At 37.2% G+C, this 16,645-nt stretch overlaps 1 protein-coding gene across 2 annotated transcripts in view; it reads left to right on the top strand.

Moving 5' to 3' along the window:
* Positions 1–16,645, top strand: part of inppl1b (inositol polyphosphate phosphatase-like 1b) — a 27,126-nt gene extending 10,481 nt beyond the window's left edge. For both annotated transcript variants that reach the window (XM_030146355.1, XM_030146356.1), the window contains 25 exons: positions 444–582; positions 736–856; positions 1,280–1,420; positions 1,610–1,697; positions 1,825–1,902; positions 2,343–2,486; positions 2,750–2,864; positions 3,031–3,131; positions 3,222–3,324; positions 3,419–3,615; positions 3,968–4,085; positions 4,242–4,338; positions 5,417–5,555; positions 5,656–5,755; positions 5,871–5,959; positions 6,513–6,594; positions 6,975–7,064; positions 7,145–7,258; positions 7,342–7,430; positions 7,938–8,025; positions 8,878–9,030; positions 10,025–10,106; positions 11,542–12,328; positions 13,987–14,096; positions 15,845–16,645. In XM_030146355.1, coding sequence (XP_030002215.1) covers positions 444–582; positions 736–856; positions 1,280–1,420; positions 1,610–1,697; positions 1,825–1,902; positions 2,343–2,486; positions 2,750–2,864; positions 3,031–3,131; positions 3,222–3,324; positions 3,419–3,615; positions 3,968–4,085; positions 4,242–4,338; positions 5,417–5,555; positions 5,656–5,755; positions 5,871–5,959; positions 6,513–6,594; positions 6,975–7,064; positions 7,145–7,258; positions 7,342–7,430; positions 7,938–8,025; positions 8,878–9,030; positions 10,025–10,106; positions 11,542–12,328; positions 13,987–14,096; positions 15,845–15,938 — 3,459 coding nt within the window. In that variant the 3' untranslated portion in view covers positions 15,939–16,645. The remainder of the gene's footprint in view (positions 1–443; positions 583–735; positions 857–1,279; positions 1,421–1,609; positions 1,698–1,824; positions 1,903–2,342; positions 2,487–2,749; positions 2,865–3,030; positions 3,132–3,221; positions 3,325–3,418; positions 3,616–3,967; positions 4,086–4,241; positions 4,339–5,416; positions 5,556–5,655; positions 5,756–5,870; positions 5,960–6,512; positions 6,595–6,974; positions 7,065–7,144; positions 7,259–7,341; positions 7,431–7,937; positions 8,026–8,877; positions 9,031–10,024; positions 10,107–11,541; positions 12,329–13,986; positions 14,097–15,844) is intronic.

The raw sequence follows: 16,645 nt of genomic DNA, 5'->3' as shown, positions 1-16,645 counted from the left end.
CAAGCAAGCAGCATTTCTGAAAATTGAGGATGCTGTGTTGTGTGAAAATGACTTTCTTCCGGTTACTTTATTGAAGAACATTTAATAAAGCAACAAGATACTACTTAGAAATGCTCATTTGAGCACACATGCAATAGTTAAGTATTTCTTACTATTGCAAACAGTTCTTTATACACAATGTTGTTTTGATAGTGAAGATTTTTTTTTTTTTACACCATTGTTTTATGTTATCAAAATATGAGATTTTATACATGAAACCTCTGAGTGCAACACTAATGAGATCCGAGTTTACTGTATCATCTACCATATGTTTTTATTTGTAGTTTCTATGATCTTTCCAGTGTAAGTTTATAGAAATAATATACTATGATCCTGCATGTTTACGAGGTTTATGCAGTATAAACAGGATGCTTGTTGACTCCTGTTATGTATGTGTGTTTCAGACAACACAAGGAGTGCAGGTAAACTGTTTCCGGACTCTGGAAGACCTGGTTTTTGGATATCAGCATCCCCATAAAGGTCTGGTCACTCCTCTGCTCTACCCTGTTCCCCGTGACACAGATATAGGGGATGACAGTTCCGGTAGGTCTATCACCTTTCATCTCAACATATAACAATAGTAATACCTAATACTGTGCATACGTAATTCACAAACACATATTTAGTGGCTTAAGGATCCTATATTCAATGGTCAATTGTTTATATTTTCTGATTTTATTTTTGATGTATGCATAGATGATGAAAAGCCACCTCCCATTTCACCACCTGCCAGTATAGTGCCCGTCACAGGACCACCAGCAAAACCAGCTCTTCCTGCTCTAATTCTGGATAAGTTACAGGAGCTCAACACATCCAGGTATTACCAACCTGCTAGAGACAGTAACAACGGAATGGAAACATCCACACTAACTTTATTTCTTCTACTTTTATTGTGTCTTCTACTCAGTAAACAACAGTGAGAGCCAGATTTATTGCAGGTCATTTATGTGCTGTTCAGTTTATAGCTGTGATGTTTTATTGTTATTTTAACATCAGCCGGCTGTGAACTTAATGTGTTTTCTTGTTTAAATATGCACCTGTTTGCAGTCAAGCATAGAGAAACTTAAGGAAGTAACAACGTGTGAAACAATGTTTATGTTGTGTGCTATTAATACACAAAAAAGATACAGTTTACTGAATGTATTGAACTACTTTCCTACCTATTTGGTAAAAAAAAATGTTCTCAAAGGTTGATTTTAATTTTAATACTCTGCCCTTTTCCTGTTTTATTCGTCAACAGTGCAGCAAGCGAGGTGATTGGTTTACTCCATGACTACCTCTACAGTGAGTTGCCTCTCGACATTGAGAATGTGCGCAAAGGAGCAACAAGTCTGTGCCACCTCAAGCGAACTCTGGGAACTGCCTGCCAAGGCCTAAACAGGTTGGTGTGACTCTGCTTTTAAGGGTGATGACAAATCAAAAGACAAAGAGCAGCATATAATGAATTATCTGTTATGATGCAGCATGTTTTTGTTTACTCTATCTGTCTTTTTGGAGTTTTTGCAGAACTACCAGAAGATGAAGTTATTTCATAAATAATAATAAGGTTTTGCATTAATATGTTTGACAGTGAGATTGACCTTACCCTCTCGAGTCTGGAAACCCTGGCCAAAGTCTTTGATCACCCTAGCTGCTCTTTAACTCACAACAAGGCACAGGTACAATACAGATAATTTAGTATGCAGATAATTTAGTATGCCTACTGTAACAGCAGCAGACACTATAGCACCAGTTCTCACATTATGCAGCTGTATACATAAACATGCTTCACTTTCCTTTTGAAAGGGCCCAGATATGGAGATAGACAGTCTGTTGTGTAAGATTTCAGCTTTGGTGAGCCTCCTTTCTTCGCTGGAGAAAAAGGTATGTTTATGATGGGTAAAAAAACTACTGTAAGGAAATAAAACTGAAAAACAACAAAACTTATACAAAGTTTTAAAATAATGTCAGTGTAGGGGTTTCTAAATATACCACTGTTTATATGTCTAGAGCATGATCAGCAACCCAATAATATGTTAAGACTGCAGCCAGTTATCGATCTCAGATGAGATCTAGAACTAAAACAAACTGATTATTTGTGCTTCTGCCTGTATGTTTTCTTTTCTATTTTCTGCTTATGTGTCAATGCATTTACCTAAACCACAGAACTTACAGTTCAGCAACTTTTCATTTCAGTGATTATTACTTTGTCACAATTAGGGATTTGTGATGAATAAAAAGGATGAGAAACAAACCAAACCTATATGTGAAGGAGAAAAATTATTAAATTCTGGCACCATAAATTTTCTTTTTGTCCTATGAAGGTATTAAAAGCGCTCCAAGATGCAGTAACCAATCACAATTTGGCAGTGCAGCCTAATCAGCCTAACCCACCTGCTGAACCAACACCCATCAACACATCCTCTGTCAAGAACCATGCCCGACCACTGCCTGTCCACTCCTTCCAGGTAAACCATGATGCATGTCATCGTAGGACTAATAATGGAATATCTTATCTTATCTTATCTTATCTTATCTTATCTTATCTTATCTTATCTTATCTTATCTTATCTTATCTTATCTTATCTTATCTTATCTTATCTTATCTTATCTTATCTTATCTTATCTTATCTTATCTTATCATACCTTACCTTACCTTACTGTACCTTACTGTACCTTACTTTACCTTTTGTTGTTTTTGTAGTAATTTGAAGTTTATGTGTGTGTCCAGATTAAAATGGTGCGTTATGGGAGGCAGACAGTTTCCGTGGACGTGGACACAGGAGTGCTGCTGTTTGACAGGAAGGCTGGTTCATTTAGTATAGAAAGAGTCTCACATGACAGAAGTGAGAACATACATGCATCTTTATATATACACACACACACACACACACACACACACACATATATACATATACATATATATATATATATATATATATATATATATATATATAAATTCCACTTTATTTTGCCTGCAAATGTATAATTTTGTTTTGGTCTGCATATCAGTCCTTCAGATTGTCAAGTTCCAGAGTAGTCCAGCTAAGGTGCGCATGGTGGTTGACACCCACCACAACACACCACGGGAGATGATGTTTGAGAGTGCTCGGGTAAGACTGAATGACTGGATGTTTTGTAATCGAATGGAACCCACTCTTTCCCTCTCTATATATCACTGAATGACTTGACATCTCTTTCAGAAACGTGACGCCTTCTGCCAACTCCTCCAGCTGATGAAAACCAGACACTCTCAGCTGAGTGAACCTGACGTGGTCTCTGTGTTTGTTGGCACCTGGAACATGGGTATACTATATTATGTCATTTCTTTCACTTTAAGTCAAATGGCTGCTCTTCAACGTGTTGTTTGAACATTTATTTGGACTCGGTGTGTACACAGGTGGATCGCCGCCTCCTGGCAGCCTGCAGTCGTGGGTGACGTGTTGTGGTTTGGGTCACACTCCTGATGAGTCGACAGCCTTGCTGCCTCATGACATCTATGCACTGGGGACTCAGGAAAACCCTCAGGGGGAGAAAGAATGGACTGAACATGTCAAAGCAACCCTTCGCAGCTATACACATATTGACTTCAAGCAGGTAATTTCCCTTTTTTTTTTTTCAAAAATTTTCATTAGGTGCATTATTTACAGGAGATGCATAGATGCATTATTTACTAAATTCTATGAGTCACAAATTTTTGCCAGTATGGCCATGAAAGAGGCTGTAAAATGGGCATTAAATTCTGTTCTAAGTAGTCTTAAAAAAGTCTTAAAAAGTTTTAGATTTAACTTGTAGAAATCTGTAGCAACCCTGTATTTATAATTTGCAAATTATATAGTTTATCTTAAGGAAATGTGGTAGAACAATGAGGAAATATGTAATGAAGTACTCCCTGACTGCCTGGAACCTATTTTAGTCATTGGTTGTTATATTGAAAAATGTCCTGTAGGTGGCAGTGCAGTCCCTTTGGAATATGAGGCTGGCTGTATTTGTAAAACCAGAACATGAGAGTCGCATCAGCCATGTGAACACTGCCAGTGTGAAGACTGGTTTGGGTAATACTTTGGGTAAGCTGCTCTCATTATCACACATCATGTATAGAAAGCATAGAACATCATGCAATGTACAGCACATGAGGCAGTTAACAAATAGCAGTGTGTCTGTAGAAAGTGTGTTTTTTATTAACTGAGTGGTTACAGGTTTAGTATTTTTGATGTTTGCAGGAAACAAGGGAGCTGTTGGGGTTTCTTTCCTCTTCAGTGGAACCTCATTTGGGTTTGTTAACTGCCACCTGACCTCTGGAAGTGAGAAAGTCATCAGGTATTTAGTGTGAGCTTCAGTGCTCCTGCTTTTATTTTTTTATTAGTCTTTCTCAAATAAATCATAAAGATACCTCTATGTCATGATGATGGTCATGGCCAGAGGCATTATGTCTTGTGTCTGCCCATCCATCCATCCTTCCATCCCATTGTTATGAAAGCAATAACTCAGGAACCTTGAAGTAGTCTTTTTTTCCCTCAAATTCGGCACAAACAGTCACTTGCACTCAAGGATGAAGTGATTTAATGAAAGGTCTAAGTCCATGTGAGTCATTGCTGCCCATGATTCAAGAATTCACACCCTTATTATGTTGTAATTTTAAATGTTTAATATGATAAAATGAAGATGTGATGACATTTTATATTCAAGGGGTAAGCTATTATTTTCAGAGCCAATATTATAACATTAATAGATGGGTCTGATCACCAGTATTTGGTACCAATATGCATTTGCAGTAAAAAGGAAAACCTTGATGTCAAAATTTAATAGGTAATAATAAATAATCTACTAATATGATTTTTTTTCTTATTTCATGTAAAATAAAGGATAGTTTTAAATATTACATACATAACAGAGAGACTTTTATCATCACAGATCCCTAATTGTGATAGAAATTGGAAAATCATGAAAATATAATAATTAATCAACCATATTTAGGTTAAACGTCCAGCTTCATAGAGGACGGTATCTGGGCTGTATGAGCAGAAAGGATTTATTGTAATTTTAGCAATTGCAGCCTCGAAACACAACTCCACACACTCACCATAGCTGCTCCAGCATTCCTCTTTGCTCGTCTGCGGCATAAGATTCTTCAGTATCAACAGACCATTATTTATAACATGTACGATCAGAAACAAAGTAGTGCATTTAAAAAAAAAAAAAAAAATGCTTGCAGTTTAATTAAAGAAACAGATTCTAATGCACATAAAATACTGAACATTGCATGTGATAATTATTCTGGCTGACATGGACTTGACTGATCAGTAGAATATGTCCATTCATGAGGTGGTAATTCTAGTTTTTCTGTGTAGTACTGAAAAGATGAATTATGTTACTTTTTTTCGATGGGTGTTTTTAGGAGGAACCAGAACTTTGTGGACATCCTCAGACTGCTCTCTCTTGGTGACAAACAGCTGAGTGCCTTTGACATCAGCCTTCGATTTACCCATTTATTCTGGTGTGGAGACCTCAACTACAGACTGGACCTGGACGTACAGGTCAGAGGTCACAGAGTCCTTACATTTCTAAATGATAAAAATGACAGTCGTACATATGGTGTAAGAGTCAAATGTGTTGTTTGTCATACTCTGATTTCAGGATATTCTGAAACATGTTTCTAAGAGGGAGTTTGAGGAGCTGATGTGTGCAGATCAACTGACCAGGGAGAGACATAAGAGAAAGGCCTTCCTCAATTTTAGTGAGTTTCAGCATCTCTGAGGCTTTTACATTACACATATAACAGTTGGTGTAGTACATTTACTTACCTCTTTATCACATTTTTTGCAATTTATTTTCTGTTTGGATTGATTAAGAGGAGGAGAAGATTGCATTTCCACCGACGTATCGGTATGAACGGGGCTCTAGAGACTGCTATCTCTGGCAAAAATACAAGACTTCAGGGGTGAGTGATTTCTTTCACTATAGTATATAAAAGCAGGTGATAGATACATAAGGCTCACAATTAATACTGAAACAATATCTGCATGACTAACTGATTGCCATAAAGAGACAAACCTTTAAAAATGTGCAGAAAGTGATCTTCGTTGCATTTTTGTGTATCTTTTGGCATTCATATTTAGATTCAATTCATTTACAATGTAATTCTTGATATATAATACATGCCTTAACTGTAAAGTGCAAATACAAAAGCCCAGTAGCCTTCTTAGTATACAGATGACTGACTTCCTGGAATATTTCTATGTGTGACCTAATCCTATTTAGGCGGTCTGCTAGGATTGGTGCCTTTGAGAGCAGCTGCCATGAACACTAAAAATAACTGGCCAAGAATTAACCTCAGTCTAAAAAAAGCATAACAGAATAACAGGAATGTCTGGCATATCAGGAATGAAGACACTGTTCACTGTATGAGTTTATATGTGTACTTAAATTACAGTTTTATTTGTAGACACAGAAATATTTAGTGCATTCTTGAATTTTCACCTATTCTTTTGTAGGTGCGTGTCAATGTTCCCTCATGGTGTGACAGGATTTTGTGCAAATCCTACCCAGAGACACACATCATCTGCACTGCATATGGTAAGAAAAGAAGATTAAAGTAGGAGGTATTCAAAGAATGTTTAATAAGCGCAATAGTGAAGGTGTGAGTGAGGCATGAATGAAAGGCAGTGTTGAGGTCTTGACATGGACAATGAAGCATTAATCATACTATATATCTGTGGTCATTTTTTCATTGTGAAAGAGAACAATCCTCAGAACAGATATAAATCACGCCTGTCATTGTGGGCTGTGATCTATCAACAAACTGTCATTTCCTCTGTCAAAAGAAACACTGGACCAACAAAACAATATAACTCCTCTGTCATCTGTTGTCACATCTTGTACACATATTGGCTGATACCTTAGAGTGTCAGAACATAATAATAATAATAATAATAATAATAAATCTGTCTTTCCAGGTTGCCCAGATGACATCTTTACCAGTGACCACTCTCCTGTTTTTGCCACGTTCCAAGTAGGAGTAACGTCACAGTTCATCTCCAAAACAGGTGCTGTCATTGTTGTGGCCACTCATACAGATGTATTATACAACTGAATCTCTTCATGAAGTGTGTTCTCTGTTAAACAGATCTAAACTCGAGCATCGAGAAGGCCTGGATTGAGCTTGAAGGCATTGAAGCCATTGTGAAGACAGCAAGCAAGGCAAAGTTCTTCATTGAATTTCATTCATCTTGTCTGGAAGGTACTGCATCACAGTAAAGAGACAGTTTATAGAAAACAATATGCAGCACACATTACGAAATGTTTACCTGATTTTGTTCACAGACACTCGGCGCTCAAGTGAGAATGATTCACAAAGCTGTGATGTTCCTGGGTTTCTGAAGCTGGGCTGGTCCTTCAAACAGCTGCCAAAGGTAAAGATTCACGTTCTTTTGGACATGTGTACTGATTATTTTATTTAACCCTCGAAGACCAAGTACTATTTTTGAAGTGGCTTCCAAATAAATTTTTCTCTACATCTAACCTTTAATAAGTGATTTATCACCATTAATTATAATACTATCCTTTGTGTTTTTCAATTAAAATAAGATATTTTCCTGTATTTAATTTGCTGATCATGCCTTCAGAAAAGCTGAGAGTAAAATAAAAGATTATTATATCAAATCAGAGAAAACTGAAGAAAAAGTGGCTTTTTTTTTAGCTAATTATATCATTAACTGAACATAAGACAGAGCTTTTTATTGGTAAATCTAATGTAAATGTTGCATAAGATGATGTGTTTCCATATCAACTATGGAGCCTCTGAATGTCTGAATGGTCTTATTGTATGCTACTGAAAGGCAGAGAAACTGAATTTTATCTCAATTATTTCAATGTATTAAGCCACATTGTTAACTTGTCTTTGTACTTTTGTCTCATAGTTGCTTCCAATCATCTCTGACTTGGAGTATCTTCAGGATCAACACCTGCTGTTGTCTGTCAAGTCGTGTGATGGGTTCGAGTCATATGGTTGGTCACATTTATTACTTGTTTCTAAATTGTGATTTGATTCCAAATGTTTTTAGTATTGTTTTAACTTTTAACAAATACAAGTTCTGTGATATAAATCTGCAGGGCTTGATTTTTTAGCACCACACAGCAAAAACGCTAAAATTACCTTTCAGCACATTCTATTTCAAGTGGTCTGAGAGGACATTAGACTCCTCTATTTACTCCTTCCCTGGATCCTCAGGCTAGAAGAATTGTACTCCTCCCACAGGTTTTTTTTTTTTTTTAGCTAATCATAGACAGGTAGGGAGTTAAATAAATGAATGACAGGTGTAAGTACTGATCAGACTAGGTCAAACACGACCTGGACACGATTCAACTGCTCTACTCGTGTCTCAGCTCTGAAGTTTGGAAAAGTGTCTTCACTTTGAGGAGAAAGCTGAAGAGAAAGTGTGTGTTTTATATTTAGTGAAAATACACAATATAATACTTTTTACTATAATGAATACTATTTACTATATTTTAAGACGTCAATTTCAGCTCAGTTAAAACAATTAATTGTCTTTGTTGTGGCTGAATTATGGTACATAGCACTTCAAAAAATGAACATTTGAGTAATTCTTTAGTAATATCTCTTCGGACCTCTATTTTTTTAATAGATGGCCATGAAAGAGAAAATCAAATCTGGTACTGGAGAAGCAAACTCTAGACTTTTAATTCCCTCAAATCTGATTTTAATGCCATCCCCTGTGCTGAGTTGAAGTAAAGTACTAAGACTGTAAAATCAGGATGTGTGGTTTGAGGAAAAACATATTAAAGTTTCTTTTCTAGGGTCACCTGCGTACTTCAGTTAATGAATCTCCATTTCAACAGGTGAATGCTGTGTGGCTCTACGTTCACTTATTGGTGCATCAGAGCAGTTTGAGACATTTCTAAGCCACCGGGGTGAAGAGATGGGGTCAATCAGGGGAAGAGTCAGAGTTCATATCCCCAAGGACAGACGAGGGACAAGAGCCAAGATCTATGGTGGGTCAGCCGGAACTGGTCCCTTCCTAAGCTCTGCCTCGCTTGCACTATCACTTCCTACTAAACTTTCATCTTCACTGTGCTGCAGTCTTTGACTCTCCTGCCAGTCTCACATTACTTCCTCTATTTGGTTCCTCAATGATCCCTGGCTTGGCTTTACACTTGCTGGTATATATCGACTGCTTCCTCTTTTGGCCCCTGAATGACTGACCCTACCCAGATGCATCCTGAGAACCTGAAACAAGGCACATGACTATTGTGTCACCAGGTCAGACAACACAGCAACACACACAAACACACAACGGACATTTGTGGATGCACACTGATACAGCCTATAGCCAGTTGTGCTCATAAGTTTACATACCCTGACAGAATGCACATGGGACGGTCTTGGATGTTCCAATATGACAATGACCCAAAACACAACGCCAAGTTGACCTGTCATTGGCTACAGCAGAAAAAAGTGAAGGTGAAGGAGTGGCCATCTCAGTCTCCTGACCTCAATATCACTGAGCCACTTTGGGGAGGTCTCAAACACACAGTTCATGCAAGAAAACCCAAAATCTTAAAGTAACTGAAGGTGTTTTACCAAGAAGAATGGGCAGTTTTACCATCTGAGAAAATAAAGTGCCTCATCCACAACGACCACAAAAGACTTCAAGCTGTCATTGATGTTAAAGGGGCCAATACAGAGGATTAAGAACTAGGGTATGTAAATTTGTGATCAGGGTAATTTAGTTAGTTTCTGTTATCAGTATGATTTAAAAAGAGCAAACACATTGGTTTGATAATAAATGGCTTCACTCAACCACTAACCACAAGTGAAAGAAAAGTTTTTGTATTATCGTTCATATTCTCTAAAAAATGGCCAAAGATTCATAAATTTTGCTAGGGTATGTAAATTTATGAGCACAACTGTGCACACACGACACACTGATGGAGTCTAGATGATTTCAAAATGTAATGTCACTTTCATGTCCTATGTTTATTTCAGAGTGGTTCTGCTTTGAGAAAGATGACAGGATTTCTGGGAGGGTACACATGTCTCCTGCAGCTCCACGGGTCCAAATGAACAGGTGAGAGCCACCGGATATTTCTGTGCAGACGTGGAAACACTACAGACATTCTCTACTTAATAAGAAGTACAAATATAGAGATAAAAAAGTAGAAGTAAAAGCACAAATTCAGCTTCTTTACTAAAGTAAAAATGAAAGCCTGAAATGTTCTCAGTGTATAAAAGTAAAGTCAAAACCTCAATTCATATTAACATCATGTGAAGGCTATTAAACCATTCTAACTTCAAATAAAATTACGAAAAGGAACAGTGACTCTGCTGTCATGTGCAGTTTTCAGTGTTAGAAACAGGCCTAGCAACATTAGTGGACATTGTTTCCATAGTTCAGTCTTTCAGTGTCTGCTTTGTATGTTTATTATTTGTTATTGCTCCATACTTTAAGTTGAAATAAGTGTTGCTGTTGGAAATGAGTGTAGTGATATAAAATAAAAATAACTGATAATTCCCCAGAAAGGCATTAGAACTTATGTAACAGCCTGTTTTGAAAATGTAAGGAATATAATAATCTGCTCTTTGTGTTAAAATGTAGAGAAGTATAAGTAAAAAGTTGTAGGAGATTAAAGACTCAAGTAAAGTACAGATACCTGAAAACAGATTCTTTCAAGTGTTTATACATATAGTTAAATCCATATGCATTTGAACAGTGAAACAAATTTTGTATTATTCTGTAATCTGTACACAACCACTGTGCATCTGAAATGAAGCAATCAGTGTGTCATTGAAGCATTAACTTTGAGCTGTAAGGGGTTACAGAAATATATTGCATTAAGCTTTTAGGAATTAGAACCATTTAAAAAAAGTCCATTTCAGTGGTTCAAAAATAAAATAACTGGACAACTGACTGATAGGCAGCTTCAAGTCCAGATGTAGAGTGTTTCATTGTTATTCTATGACAAATTAAACAGATAAAAATGTTTCTTCCAGATATTTAATTTACATTTGGTAGCTGTACACTGGAATTGTCAATGTGAGGTCCAAAGAGTTTTCAGTGTCAGTGAAGGGGCGTACAAAATGTGTCTCATTGTCCAAATACTTATGAACCTGGCTGTAGTTGCTCTCCACCTCTGGGTCTGAACATTGTTATGCAACATGAGAAAGGTTTCGTCTTTCTAATTTAGGTTTCTACAGCTCATTTGAAAAAACAAAGAAAAGAAATCTTAGTCTTAATTACATTTCTGTCAATGCACATACTCTCTTTTGTAAGTAACACTATTCTTTAGGTTTGTAAATTATTTTCTGCTTTGTAGCCAAAATGACTGAGTTCAGATCCATATTCAGAAGTGGCTTAATTGGGTTTATTGCTGAGTTTGGTTTTCATTTACAAGGAATTTGCTTTGGTCTGTTGGTGCAAATGAACAAACAATAATAATAAAAGCGTTAATTATCATGTAAAGTTCAGGTAATCCATTTTAGGACTTGTCCTGTGTCTTTTGCAGGTCCTCGGCAGCTCCCCCCAAACTAACCCCAAGCAGCTACACCAATCCGGCATACTTCATCTTTGAAGGTGTGTCAGTGCCACGCAGGTCACAGGAGGCACTTCCACAGCGAAGAGACCCTCAGGTGATCTGGTCTGGAAACGAGGCCTTGCAGCTTCCAAAAATCTCAGGGCGTCAGAGCTTTGACAGGAGGCCCTGCCGGAGGTCGGACTTCACAGAGATTGAAATACCCGTCATCCTGCCTCAGTACACACCAACCAATGACCTCCCTGCACCCCAAACCAACTCCTCCTATCAGCTTTTCCCAGCCAAAAACCCCTCTCCCATAACACCACCCTCGAGTGGTGCCATTTCTCAATACCAGGAACAGACTTCACAACCCAGGGAAAAATACCACAAAAAAAATACTGTCCAGGACTCTGTGCTGCCTGAGAAGAATCTGAGGAACTTGTACATGAACCACTCAGCGATCATTAGAGAAAAAACTTCAAGAGATCAACATCAGCTTCTACCAGAGAGGACCAATCCTATCCGGTCGGCCAAGGCACCACCGGTTTTCCCATATGCCCAAACTCAAATAGCACATTCTCAGGCCTCTGTTCCCTGGCAGGTGGACCAGCAGCCCCCTGGGCCAACTGGAGACAACTCTCTGACTGCTTTACAAATCGCCAAGTCTCTCAGTGAGGTCGACTTCTTCCCCACTGAGCAGAGAGGTCCATCGATACAACAGAGGCCAAACTACAGAAATGGGCCTAACATGCATGGAGGTTACAGCTGGGAAAAAGAGGTAGGGCACTGAAGAACGCTGAGAACACTGAGAACACCACCTGGGAAATTTGTGTCCTCAAAATACTGACAGTATGCTATTTTTGGCTATTTTTTTCTCTTTTGATAATTTTTGCAACAGTGGTGGTCAAAATTATTAAAACATTTGGCATATTTAAGAGGTTTCTTTTTTTTTTTTTTTTAATTTCCATTAGAATACCTATAAAAGGAAAGAAATATCTACAAAGTCATCTTTATGCTCTATAAACCATAAAGACCCAAACATCCATTACCGACCAAAACCATCTCCTGATCTAAAACATTTAATACCTGTTGATCCACTAACTTTATCAATCCATATAAATAATTGGTGCAAAATGCAGTTTGTCATCTTTTCATGGTCATCAGATATGACCCATTTGGATGTTCAGTTACCATGGAAACACTGTCATCTTCTACAACAATGATTCACCAGTAAAACCCATGGCGTTGGATTAATGACAGTGGATGGAGACACTTGGTTTAGGTTCAGTTATTGATATCTTTGCAAAAAAAGTTACATTTTCTTTCTGATATAATAACCCTCAACTTTAATCTGAGTTTTTATGAAAACACATTTATGATTAGTAAATTAAATATAGGAAAACACCTGATTTATATTGATAAAATGCAAAATACAGAGGATAATATTACAATAAATGGTGATAAATCACTTAAGAAAGGTTAGATATGGAGAAAAAATCATTTGGGAACTGATGCAAAAGTAGTGCTTAGTCTTTATGGGATAAACAATAGAATAGAGCCATCATTAGGAGGTTTAGGTCATATTCCTTACGAAAAAAAAACCTAGGTCTAGTTCACTGTCAATGTCACACAATCATGTTCCTTCACAGAAGAAGCCGAATTCCTTGTGTATTCATTGTCAGGTGTGATTGTGGTTAAATAGATGGTGATGAAGGGTCATAGGACACAGCCTTGGGATTCTTCTGAATGTACAAGACTGATCCTTCTTATTAAGTTAATATTAAAGTTAAAAGTGTAAAAAAGGTTGGACTCATTTCATCCGATATTTGTTGTGCTCAGAGCAACCAGCTGCATGTTTCATGAAGATCATGAAATTAAATCACGTTTTGGAGACAAAAAGGTTAATATTTTCAGATTTGTCAGGTGTTCTAATAATTTTGGCAACCGCTGCATAATCATCATAAATCATGTACAATATTAGCTGCTATTGATTTGTGATTCATCTCTAATTCACTTCCTGACCATACCTGCATGCATGGTATTCTTGCCATCATGGTCAAAGTGTGATAAACCATCATAAACGTCCCTCAAGTTAATGGAATGATAATAAAAAACTAACTTTTTTGAAAGTGATCACAATAAAACAGAAGAACCATTACAAATTATTACATTTACTACTATTATTACCAAAGTAAAGTGCTTCTCTCACTCTCTGTATGTCTCAGCAAGCAGCAGCAGCCTCTTTTCATTTAAGTTATCATTTTTATCATTCATATTCTTATTCAAAGGAATAATGATAAAATCAAGTGTTCTATAAATACAGTGTTTGACGTTTCATATCACAAAAATGTGAAAAAAAAAATTGAACCTGCTGTAAAGTCATGTAGTTCACTCATTGAAATAGAACCTCTGATTGCCTGTTTTCCCTCATCACAGGTCCTTCAAGGTGCACCTGAGACAGTGCGGGAGCTGCTCAGTACTCTGGGTCTTCAGAAATACACCCTGGGACTCAGCCTCAATGGCTGGGATGATCTGGATTACTTCTGGTAAATCAATGTCTCCCATGTGACTTTCATTATGTCCTATACAACTCTTCAGCAATGTGTCAATGAGGAAAGGGAGCATCACATAAGTACTAGGATGTTATTTAGAACCAACCTTTTTGTTTTGATTTTGTGTTTTATCAAACAGATTTGTGAATTTAAGTCAGTGCTATTTGGAGGTAAAACCACAGGAGCTGAATTTAGGCATCACCTTTGTCACATAGACCTGGTGGTTGCTGCTTATAAGGTGTTATCTCCAAAAGATCTTATTGTTGTACTATTGAATAAATAGTGTGCCTGCTCCTGTTCTGTCAAAACATCAGTCATTATGTTGTTTACGCCCTGGATCACTCAGATCACAGAGTAAAGAATAACAAACACAGAAGGATAAACTGCAGCAGGACAAACAACACCCACTACATGAACTAACTCAACTTCTTATTCCATCCCTGATGTCACCGAGAGATGCCTGATTATAGAGTTAACCTTGGTTTTCACATGACACTTGTAACGATCACTTACAATCTTAATGAAATTACCAGTTCACATGGGACACTCATACCCAGCTTAACCCACAGAGACCCAGTGATGCTTTAGTGGCACTTCCAAAATTGTTTTTTCCTCTGTAATTGACTTTTCTTAAGTGATTTATCACCATATTTTATAATATTATCCTCTGTTTTTTGTACTTTTTCAGTGTAAATAATGTATTTTTCTATATCTAATTTGGTGATAATGCATATGTTCATAAAAGCTTAGAGTAAAGTTGAGTTATATCAAAACCAGAGAAAACTAAAGAAAAAGTGACTTTTTTAGCAAAGATATGAATGACTGAATGCAAAAACAAGTGTTTCCATCCACTGTCATTGATCCAACTCCATGGGTTTTACTGCTGAATCAATGTTGTAGAAGATGACGGGGTTTCCACAGTAACTACGGAGCCTCTGAATATCCAAATGGGTCATATCTGATGATCATGAAATGACGACAAACTGTATTTTAACCCAATTATGTACATGTATTGATAGGATTGATGGATCAACAGGTATTAAACAGTTTAGATCTGTGGATGGTTTTGGCCGATGATGGATGTTCGGGTCTTTATGGGTTAAAGGAGCATCACTGGCAATAACAACCAAAAATATTTTCAATTATGGTGCTTTGATGCTAAAATTGATAACTGCATCCTTTCAAGATGGCACACAAAATATAACTTTCTATCTAAAATATTGACATAAAGATGACATGCTTTTACAACAGTCAGTCTAATAACTTAAAATACCTTCAACAACTGTTAATGCATTGGATAGAAATAGTATAGAATGTAATAGAAATGCTTTTTCTGATTTTTGTGTGCAAAAGGCAGCAACTAAATCTGTGCAAAATGTTTATTTGCATATATTCATATCTAAAATAAATAAATAAATAAATAATATCATCAAACGTGTAACACAACCATACACAACACAGCTGAAGATGTTTTATGTTAATGAATATTATCTTAATATGCATTAACATAATACAAACTATGACACTGTATAGGACTGAATTTGGATTGTATTAATAAGTAAAGTACTGTATATTGAGGTAGGAGGCTGATTACAAGAAGTGACTGTCTTTACTGTATCTGACATTTTCTGCCCACTGAAACACAGGGGCTTCTGTGTCTTTGCCCTAAAGAAATTAGCTGAATGTAGTGCTTTGTTTACCGATACTCAAATCTGATTCAACATCAATTCTCTTTTCCACAGTGGCATCACAGAGGAGGATCTCCGAGCTTCAGGAGTTACAAACCCGGCACACCGACGCAGGATCCTGGATAACCTGCCCAGAAACTGGAACTGACACACAGGGGTGAAAAGCACGGGACGTATTAAAACCCCCGAAGACTGCATGGAACTGGAAGATCTGCTACAGCGGACGTCTGAAGGGTGATCAGACTGATCAGTTATATCAGCTGGACTTTACCACAGCATTCCCATCTTTTCATTTACTCAATCGATACTGTAGTTTGTTTGTGTCAAAGGGAACATAACGCAGGAAGTACCCGACGCACAGCATTCACGCTATTCAGCTCTCCATCTTGACTGATAATGACAGAGTGTGGGAGATACGAATGGAAAGCCTTGACGTGAACGTAGAGCCGCTGCTGTGTGTATCAATATTGATTATAGTATCAAGGTCTCATTGATTTTTTTTAAATGCTTTTTAACAGACCATAAAAATGCACTTCTTCAATTTCCAGTCTTCACTCAAGGCTACTGTTTACCATCCACCGTCATGGTTTCTGCTGTGTGCTTTTCTTTACTCTGCTACTATTGAGCCTCGATCTGAGCTGAGCGTAAAAGCCCTCAATTAAACCTATGGAGCATGAAATCCATAGCTGTATGTATCTACTGGAACATCACCTGTAAAGCTGGTACAGAAGGGCCTGCCGTATCTCATCTTGTTTACTGTGTCATACATGTCACTTAATCAGTACGTATGTCCACTGTGCATGTTTTATGCCACCTTTTCCAAACTGAAGTGCATAAAGCAACTCTTGACTGTCA

The sequence above is a fragment of the Sphaeramia orbicularis genome, chromosome 10 (assembly GCF_902148855.1).
Source record: "Sphaeramia orbicularis chromosome 10, fSphaOr1.1, whole genome shotgun sequence".
Classification (NCBI taxonomy): Eukaryota; Metazoa; Chordata; class Actinopteri; order Kurtiformes; family Apogonidae; genus Sphaeramia; species Sphaeramia orbicularis.
Note: the sequence above shows the minus strand (reverse complement) of the source record. Positions and strands in the feature narration are given on the sequence as shown.